Source organism: Limulus polyphemus, unplaced genomic scaffold, assembly GCF_000517525.1.
Source record: "Limulus polyphemus unplaced genomic scaffold, Limulus_polyphemus-2.1.2 Scaffold1882, whole genome shotgun sequence".
Classification (NCBI taxonomy): Eukaryota; Metazoa; Arthropoda; class Merostomata; order Xiphosura; family Limulidae; genus Limulus; species Limulus polyphemus.
Genome location: NW_013667492.1, coordinates 194,734 through 204,778, shown reverse-complemented (window position 1 = coordinate 204,778; position 10,045 = coordinate 194,734). Strand labels below are relative to the sequence as shown.

General features: G+C 36.8%; 1 protein-coding gene across 1 annotated transcript in view; it reads right to left on the bottom strand.

The window, feature by feature from the left end:
- Positions 1-528: 528 nt before the first annotated feature.
- The window catches only part of LOC106465244 (TWiK family of potassium channels protein 7-like), a 23,058-nt gene continuing 13,541 nt past the window's right edge, over positions 529-10,045 (bottom strand). The window contains exon 2 of the mRNA XM_013925451.2: positions 529-1,976. Coding sequence (XP_013780905.1) covers positions 958-1,976 — 1,019 coding nt within the window. The 3' untranslated portion in view covers positions 529-957. The remainder of the gene's footprint in view (positions 1,977-10,045) is intronic.

Sequence of the window (10,045 nt, the reverse complement as noted above, 5' to 3'; positions counted from 1 at the left end):
AGTGTAAGACTAGAGGGAAGGCAGCTAGTAATCACTACCCACCGCCAACTCTTGGGCTACGCTTTTACCAACGAATAGTGGGATTGACCGTAACATTATAACGCCCCCACAGCTGAAAGGGCGAGCATGTTTGGTGTGACGGGGATTCGAACCCGCGATCCTCAGATTGCGAATCGAGCGCCCTAACCATCTGCCCATGCCGGGCCGGGAAAAAGTGAACTATATACCGCAGGAGTTGAAAATATTAAAATTTATTAATAAGAATTAACTGTAATTTGAATCTCTTCCTAAAGTATGGTTCTAGAAATGAGGATAAGTCACCAAAACAAATACAATTCTTTTCAACAACTAAGGACTGTCCTCAATGAAGGCAATAAACGAAAGACAAAGCTTACTTTGTTTTTGTTTTTTTTCCAAAATTAAATATGAACCCAGCGGAAATTTAAATGAAGGCTTATGCGTTATTGACAAAAGTCAATAAATTTAGCTTTAAAATTAGAGGTAGAAAGAGAAATTGAATTATCTTTTTTTTTTTGCTGTGTAAAATCAAATACCAAAATCCCCAAGGTGATTGTGACGAACTTTGATACATTCCTGTTATTGCCTATTACAGTGTTTGTCTGCGTCTCACCAACCACTCTCAACAGTGTTTGTCTACTTCTACAACCAAGTTATTTCTTCGCAACGGTTTTTTTTAGCATGGAGTCTGTGGTTTTTGTTATTTTTTCCCCTTAATTCGGATCTACCCTACAGATCTCTTGTTATTGTTCATAACTTACAGGTATAAGATGTACCAAGCTTTCGGTGTTTGTCTTTTCTTCCTGCTTCTGCTCTTGATTACACGATCGTGACTCAAAGTATCTCATGATAAAAACACGCATCTGGAAATTATACAAGCACATCAGCGTGTAATAAATTTAGTTATTTGCACATTTTTCTGGAATATCAGGTTCAATATCAATTATCGTCCTCTTCGTCTGAGAGTATTCCGATTCTCCGCCCCACACACTTTACTGACTTAGTTACCTCCTCCTGTACCAAGTTGAAGGACATTGCCAGAAGTGCCATGCCAAACAGTAGGTAGAGGGCGCACAATCCTAGGGTTAATTGGGCATCTTCCGACAATACGGCTGTACCAGGGACCAGATCTCCAAATCCAATGGTTGTTAATGTAACGAAACAGAAGTATGAACTGTCTAAAAAGTTCCAGCCCTCCCAGATAGTGAAAAGGACCGCCCCACCACAAATATAACCAATCACAACTGCTGAACATAACCAGATAGGAACAGTAACTTCTTCTTTTTCATCATCGCTATCTTCCGACCCAGATTCCTCCTCCATGAGGTCTAACTCTACAGGCTCCGCCTGTCGACGGTTTCCCCAACTACACTGGTCCGCACGTCTGGACTTGGTGGGTGGGCTATATAGGCTAGGTTGCTCTGTTCGCACTCCAGTTGGAGTAGACAAGCCAAATGAGACATCTTCTCTACCCTGAAGTACATACTTGTTAGGTATCACCGGTACCTGGTTGATATCACTGTAGGGTCTCCCCTGAGGGGGTGCTGGAAACCGAGGGGAGCCTAGTCCGATAGAAGTAGGAGAGGTAGGGGAAGTAGGTGGCGAAGTAGGAGAATGGGGACTATAATCACTAACCGATAACCCTTCACCTGGAGCGGTGTAGTAGCTACTTCGACTGATGGTGTCTACGAATTCTGGGTTTTTTCCGTAGTCCAAGAAAGGATTCCGGCCAGCCGAATATCGTGCACTATGGCGAAAAGAAGGCCTGTTTCCTCGGCGCTTTTTGCGTGGCTTGATACATAAGTAACAACAAACCTTCCAGTAGATGAACTTAAAAGAATGAGCCATGGCGTCCCCTATATTTGACAAACACAAGAGCATAAGCGGTATCCCAATAATGGCGTATAGGATGGTAACCATTTTACCCCATGGCGTCTTGGGAGCTATGTTTCCGTAACCTGCAAAAAAAGAAAAACGAGCATTAATGAAATAAATGAGAACTAATAAATAATGCTTGTGGAGATACGATACACTTTTTACATGTAACTTATATTAAGGTAAATTGTTAGGTTAGATGAGTACGTGAGTAGCAGAAACAGTTAATAAAAAATGTTCAAGCTACTACAAAGCTTGAGTACATTCTATTAAAACGATATTGTAGCCTCACCACGTCGATACAGTCTGTGTCGCCACGTCCGTTCATGCTCTGTCTAACGAGCATACATCTTGACAATCAATAGCGGACTGGCCGATGATGGGCTCTCCCCTGCCCACAAGGTGGCGATGTCTCCTTTTGGAAATGCTATGTTTTCCGGTGTCCGTTCCTTGTCTTTCTCTATACAATTTTTACAACCCCAACAATGTTTTGCGGTAAAACTATACATTTATTAAGTTCTTATAGAAAACTAAATTATTTTCCTATATGTAAATGAATCTGTACTAAATTTATTAAAGGGAAGTAAGATGATTTAAAAACCTTAATAATAACAACATTTTCATCTTCAGTCAAATTCAATGTAAAATATTATTTCTGTATGCTTAGTGTATATACTTTAAAAATAGTTGTGACTAATGAAACGAAAATATATATATCTAGACAGGTATGGATGGCCTAAATGAATAATTTTGGACCTAGAATTTGTATAGAGTTTATTATTCATAAGTATTCAATAACACAATGTGTCTATTGTAAACGTCCCCCGGTGGGACAGCACTAAGGTTACGAACTTACAACCCTAAAATCCTGGGTTCGTTCCTCGAAGGGGACACATCATATAGCCCAATATGCTAAAAACAAAGAAACAAACTATTTCTGACATATATTCTTTAATGGAAAATTTTGAAACAGTTATTTACTGTAGGGGAAAATAAATTAGATGTTCTTATTACGGAATACATTATCTATTCTAAATAAATCTTGAAAACAAAGTGTTTGTGTACAAATTTTGAAATATTTGAAGGTAAAAATTAACAGTGATAACAAGGTGTATTAAATCCGAGACATGGTATTTTTATCCTTTAAACTCTAACTTACAGGGTTATGTTTTTAAGCAAAGGGAAATTTTCAGAGAGGAATAAAATAATTTTAATGTTACAAAACTAGCAAAAACAACTACTCTGGACAATAATTGCTCTTCCCTTTTCCTACTAATTTTATACAGTTGTTTTATTACTAAGAAAAATTGTCTTTTCGTTTGTTCCAACTATCACACAGTCCATATAAGAGGTGTATAAGATATAATACTCCACAATAAAGCTGGCAGATAATTACATTGCACTTAGGATGAATTTAATACACACCACAAGATGGCGCAGTTCGGATTATGTAAGTTCGTATGGTTTCAACATTTTACTCACGTTATACTAAGACGACTTGGGGCCTCGCCACGTCACAACAGTCGATCTCACCTCGTCTGATCATGCTCTAGTTAAAGACCATGTATCTTTATAATAGCACTGCAGCATAGTTTCTATTGCAAACGGTTCCATGGTAAGGTTGTCACGTTCAAAACATACCTATTCTCCATGAAACTTTCTATAACCTATCTAGTGTATGAGAATGATGGTTTCCTAGCGTCCGTTTCAATAGTACGATCTCACAGTACGATCCAATCTCGCGACTTGACAGGTATGTCTATAAAAGAAACAGTATGAATGCTTGTTTCATTCTCCAGCTGCTTGAGGTAAGATATTGTTAAATAAATATGTCACGGATGCAACTTGTGTTGCTTCTCGAGATGGTGATCCTTCTTGATTATGTTAGGTTCTCTTACTTGGGGCACGTGGACGGCTTTTTGCCAGTGATCTTTTTTGTTCCAGGATTCTCACCTGTTACAAGACGCCTCTTACCTTGGCTGAATACAACTTGGCGGATGGTCATGGTTACCCAAGTTGATTCGTATACCTTTGTTATTCATTGCCATTAAGTACAAGGAATATCCCCGTCTTGGTAATTCTTTATGATCTCTGTGTATTAATATTTTGCGTCAGAAAGGGTTGTTGCATACTCTTTCCAAAAGCGATTAATTTTAGGTAGCACCACACAATATAAACATGTAGTTCTGTTGCATGCCGCTCCACCGGCCAGGATTGTCACGTGACTTGTTGATTTGTTTATTCTGAATGATTTTAATGTATAACATATTCAGTTCTTGTATATCGCGTCAAACTGAGGTTCATTTGAAGCTACAAGCTTTTAAAAACTTTTCAGTTATGCGGGAAGTGTTAGTCTTACGGTTTTTATTACCTGTTCTTTTCAACCATGTTATATAAGTTTCTTCTGTAGTCGCATAAACTCAAGAATTACTAGTTTCGTTTTGAGTTTACTTTGTGGTTAAGTATATTTTTCTACAAATTACAGCTTTTAAAGTAAATGAGATCTATTCTTAAAACAGGCACAACGTTTCCATCACGGGTGCGATCATTCTCAAGTATACAAGTTAAAGATAACGAAGAGAAAAACCATGACGGAAAGTGTTAATGTTTATCCTCACCGAAGCTCCCGACGTACTTTTGAAGTTGCTTCAAAGTTACTTTATGGAAAGATCATTAGTTATAAAAAAAAGGTGATAGTACTTTAAAATACAAAACTGGATGCTTTATAACTATTCATTTCTTTTTTTTTCCTAAAAAAATACCAAAAGATAAACGAACATTAAGGCTTGGCGTGGCCTAATGGTTAACGTGTCAAGCTGTGGGGTTGAAGGGTCTAGGATTTAAAGTGTGATGCCATTAAATATATTCCACATTTTCAGCTGTGGGGGGTATAAAAGTACTGTGAATTTCGTTTTTCGGTTCAATTCTTTGTTGTTAGGCGTAAATCCACACAATGGGTTACCTGTGATTTGCCAACCTCTAGTATCGAAACTCAAATTGGATCATTATAAATCCTCAAATTTACTACTGAGCCGCCGATATGTTTTTTTCGTTGTTGTTTTCGGTTCAAAGAGCCAGATAAAGCCTTTATGATATTGTGTGCTACTAGCTTATTGCTCTTCCTCTGTTCAGCAGTTATACTTGGACCATCGGTGTCATGATTTGGCCGTTTAGCGCATGTGCGGACCGTTTGTCGCTCTAGTTAAAATTTCCATCTCCCTCAACATTAACGTTTATAAATAGGTAGTTTAATATCAAATGGTCAAAAACATGATTTTTATACTGTTTTACAATTATGTTGAAACAGGAACGCATTACATTTAGAAATGTAGTTTTCAAAAGATAAGCGTTCATTCGCAGAAATTTTAATGCTTTTGCTACACGATGGAGTACATGAGATCCATTCTCTACTAAAAGAAAAATCAAATAGAACAGAAAATATAGAAAAAAAACCTTTTTTGTAGTAAGAAGAGCTGAGAATGAAATGTAAGTAAGGATTCAAGAGTGCTTTATGATTGCTAGTCTGAAGTCAACTCTCAACCAACAAAATGCGTACTAGAAATTTGTCTTCAGTGTGTATTAGCACGATCGTTTTTTTTCTTTTTTCGCTGACAAACCCAAGCATTAGAGTAGACGAAATCCCTTACAACCAACAAACTACGTCTGTGCAAGTGGGAAAAAATTGTTAGTTTTTGTTGTTTTGGTTGAATATTACACAATAAATTATCTGCGCTCTGCCCATTACAATTGAAAAACTACATATATCTGCGTTCAAAAGAATAAATCTCTTTTTCACTCAGTATGTAAAAATGTTATCATGTTATAATTTGATTGGAAAACATTTCCTTATGTTCACAACTAATATTATGATGTTTTTGTTTCGCTTTTGATAAAACATGATTGTTTAAATCTCTTTATTTCACTCCATTTCAAACATCTCCAGGATGTAGACCGCTAAGGTGTTTGTCCTCTGATTGCGTCAGTGATTCTAAAAGGAGTGTGACTCAAGATAAACTTGCTCAGCAGTTTCGCTCAGAAATATTTCCGCATCGCTGCTTTCGAGCGGTAATCACCAAAAGTGCTGAGCACGTTTATCATGAGTCACTTTTGAATCCTTTTGTGCCAACTTTGAAGACGCACTGATCTGATGTAAGACATTGTACATTTAACGAAAACTTTCTTTTTAATTTGCCCACCTTTGGTTTTCCAACGGCACGAGTACTAGCTCAAATCTATAAATGTGCGATACACCCACTTCCCCCCCCCTCCCAAAAAAAAACAACAAACAAACAACCTTAGAGGTTTTTTCTTTAATTAATGAAATCCTGGACTAATATCACACAATCCAGTTTACAAAACAAAAAAAAATTCCAATAATGACTGCTCGTGCATAATATCAACTTACAGTATATCTAAAAATAATCAAAAATTTAAAGTTTTGAGTCAAAATGTTTTAGCACCTATATAAATGTGTAGCTTTTTTCATCACGTGGCACTCACTTTAAAAGGCTATCAAGACAGTGTATGTTATGGAGCAGGCAAAAAGTTTGTAATAAATAATCTGTTAAGCACATGCTATTTCAGATCAGCTACTGCAAGCTACTGTCTTCCTTTGCTGTATTAAATACACAGGCTTCCTATAAGTTCTTACAAATAAATTGTCAATTTTGTACTATAATATTCAATATTTTCTAACGATCGCCGTTTCTCACTGCTAAAACATACGAGGAATATCGGAAGTAGTAGTCTTTAGATTCAAATTATGAGTGGATAGTTTTCACTCCAGGTCATATAAATTGCAGCCTTCTCCAGTAAAGAAATGTTTGCCAATTAGGACATTCTTTCACATAGTTTATTTTTGCTCTACTTTGAGTGTTTGTTTTTGAATTTTGCGCAAAGCTACACGAGGGCTATCTGCGCTAGCCGTCCCTAATTTAGCAGTGTAACACTAGAGGGAAGGCAGATAGTCATCACCACCCACCGCCAACTCTTGGGCTACTCTTTTACCAACGAATATTTGGATTGACCGTAACCATATAACGCCCCCATGGTTGAAAGGGAGAGCATATTACGAATCGAGCGCCCTAACCACCTGGCCATGTCAGGCCACTTTGAGTGTTAAGGGTTCCAACAGTAGTAGTTCGCAGCATTATGGCTCAAGCACGTGTCAGGAGGCATTTGACTCTAAAAGAATTGTTACTTGGTCTCGGTATGCTACAAAATGAAGCAAACTAATGGTATGATATTGCTGTCTTAGGTGTGAGTGAAAATATGTTGTTGTTTTTTTCATGCTTGGAAGTAATACTCGACAAAAGGAGATATAATTATACGGCTTGGAGGTAGCCAAATAAGGACTACAAATCTAAGACAAAACTGACTCCTGAATATAAATATATATATACGTTCACAGAAGCCCTTTTTAGACTGCACAGAAGCTTCATATATATCTTCAACACTTACATTGACCGATAGTGTCCTTTATAGACTCAACGACGTAGGTTTGTAGTCACAGAAAGCATTTATTAAAATTCTATTAACTCAGTATCACAAGCATGACTTAGATTGGACAAATCAAGGTTGGACGTCAGTGCTTTTCATGGATGAGCCAAGGTTTCATCTTGATTTCACAGACCCTTGTGCCAGACAGTGAAGATGACTCGAGAAAGCGCAATCATACAATAAATAAAGTTGAACCAAACTGTTATGGTGAGGAATTTATCACGGTCTGGTCCAGCATCACTTTCAAAAACACTGACCTTCATCTATTCTTTGAAGATTTGTTGATAAGTGTGAAGTACATGGAACATGTTTACAAGAAGTCATACCAAGATGAACATGTCTGGAACTCCCTCCAACATACTATTTCGACCTTCCCTGCCATGAACTTTGACTCTCCGCAAGCAAGGAAATGCTCTTGAAGAAAAGTGAAACCACATGCCGCAGATAAATATACAAAGGCTTATCAGAAGCATGCAGAGACTATACTAGGCAGTGATCAATGTTTTCATGGACACTTGCTTTTGGTGAGATATTTTCTCATGCGTTTAAAAACTTTTCATCACCCAAGTTGTTTCAGTTTGAGAGGTATCATCTTACATGTTCATTCCCGTAAAGTCATGTTCAGAAAAACTGAGTACAATTTGTCTTTGAAAGCATGTAACAGACGGAAAGTATGCAATTATTATTTAGTTACTAGCCATCTACTATTTGTTATGTTCATTTTTAAAATTTAACTTTAACAAATTGTTAATAGTATAAACATACAAACTTTTCAGCCTTTGCTACAAGCGGCTGTCTCCACTTCCTATATTGAATACATGCACTTCCAATAAGTTCCTACAAGTTACAAGCTGCTGTCTACTCTTGCTGTGTTGAATACATGCATTTCCAATAAATTCCAACAAGCTACAAGCTGCTATCGCCACTTGCTGTAATAAATACGTGCACTTCTGATAAGTTTAGTAGTTAATATGCCAGATCAGAACATTTGAGCCAGTAATATAATGATCCACGCGGCCAACATTTGGTTAAGAGTAGCCACGTAGGTGGTGGGTACTGCTGAATGGTTACCTGTCCTCTGATCATCAGTTTTAAATGAGTGACGGCTATGCTTAAACCACTTAGCCCAAGTGTTGAATAAGTTACTGTTTAGGTTAAAAACATCAAACTTCTCACCAGCTCCTACAACCTGCTGTCTTTGCTTTTGTGTGACACACACTAACTTCTCATAATTTGCCACAAGCTGGCGTTTTTGCTTTCTATATGATATACACATGTTTTTCACTAGCTTGTATAAAATTTTGTTTCCGTCTTCTCTATGACATACACAAGTTTCTCATCATTTGCCCCTAGTTGCTGTTTTAGCTTAGCTTTTATACTGCTTGAACGAATAATTCGAGAATATACATACGTATAAAACATTCTCTTAGTCTCAATTTATATTATTTAATGCAGAAGCATACCAAAGAGAGGAAAAAATAAGATACCCGAGTTAGAATTTGCTTTAATGATCACTTTCCGTTTTCTGATGAATAATTCGAGAACTGGTTCATTTACCTTCTAAATGCCAGATGATCTTATATGGGGAAGAGCTACGTGATTAAATAATTATTTACATATATATATATCAATAAAACCTAGCAGAAACTTCATTGGAAGTCTAATTTCAAACTCTTGTGTTCAATTATTTGCAGGTTTAATCGACATTTTAACTGCTTATACCATAACTTGTACCTCATCTATTTTTCTCTTTGTTTGTCTCTAGTTATGTGTCTATTTTGTGAATGGTGCCGGTGTGCTGCCAAATATCACCTTCTTCATACTTATCCCTTTGGTCATGATACGTATTTATGTGACATAAATATTAAGACTAGACGTTCAGCTTTTTAAAAGAAAAATAGGTCTACAACAATTCTAAGGAAGCATGTGATTTATCTTTCTCTTCCTTTGAGTAGGTTAAACAAATGGATGGATTGGTTAATTTTCTTACTGTTTTCTTTAAAATTAAAGAGAACTATAATACACTAGGGCAGAGAATAGAGTTTAGAAAATAGTGATGTTAAACACTATATGATCTGGTAGCTTCGAGTGTCTTCCTAGATTATGTCAAATCCTGAGGATTAGGGTTAGCTTATGTATCGTGATTTCATTACAAAATTATGTTTATAATGTTGTGATACACAAATGAATGAACTGTTTGAATATTCAGTTAACACATAATAAGTTCAATCTTTAATTATTCTAATGTTACAAGTTTCAGCGTTAATTAACGTTACAAAGACATCTTTGTAAAACTAGAATTGTCACAATTTTTAGCTTTATTTTTTTTTCCGAAACAAAAACAGTAAAATTATTAAATTCTTCCAGTTTCTCTGTACCCCAATGTGAGTTTGATATGTACGGTTTGTCATTATACATGGTTCTTTTAAGTTTGACTTAAGAATCATTTGACAAAGACAAATCACAGAGTCTTCCCTCTCTCTCTGCTACGTTTTCTTAACCCAACCTGTCATTGGGCAGCCGCAGGAATTGAGATTTAAATAACGGCCGGGCACAAAGAAAACTAAAAAGCGACATTTTTCTTTGAGTAGGGGCCGGCATGGTCAGGTGGTTAGGGCGCTCGACTCGCAATCTGCGGGTCGCGGGTTCGAAT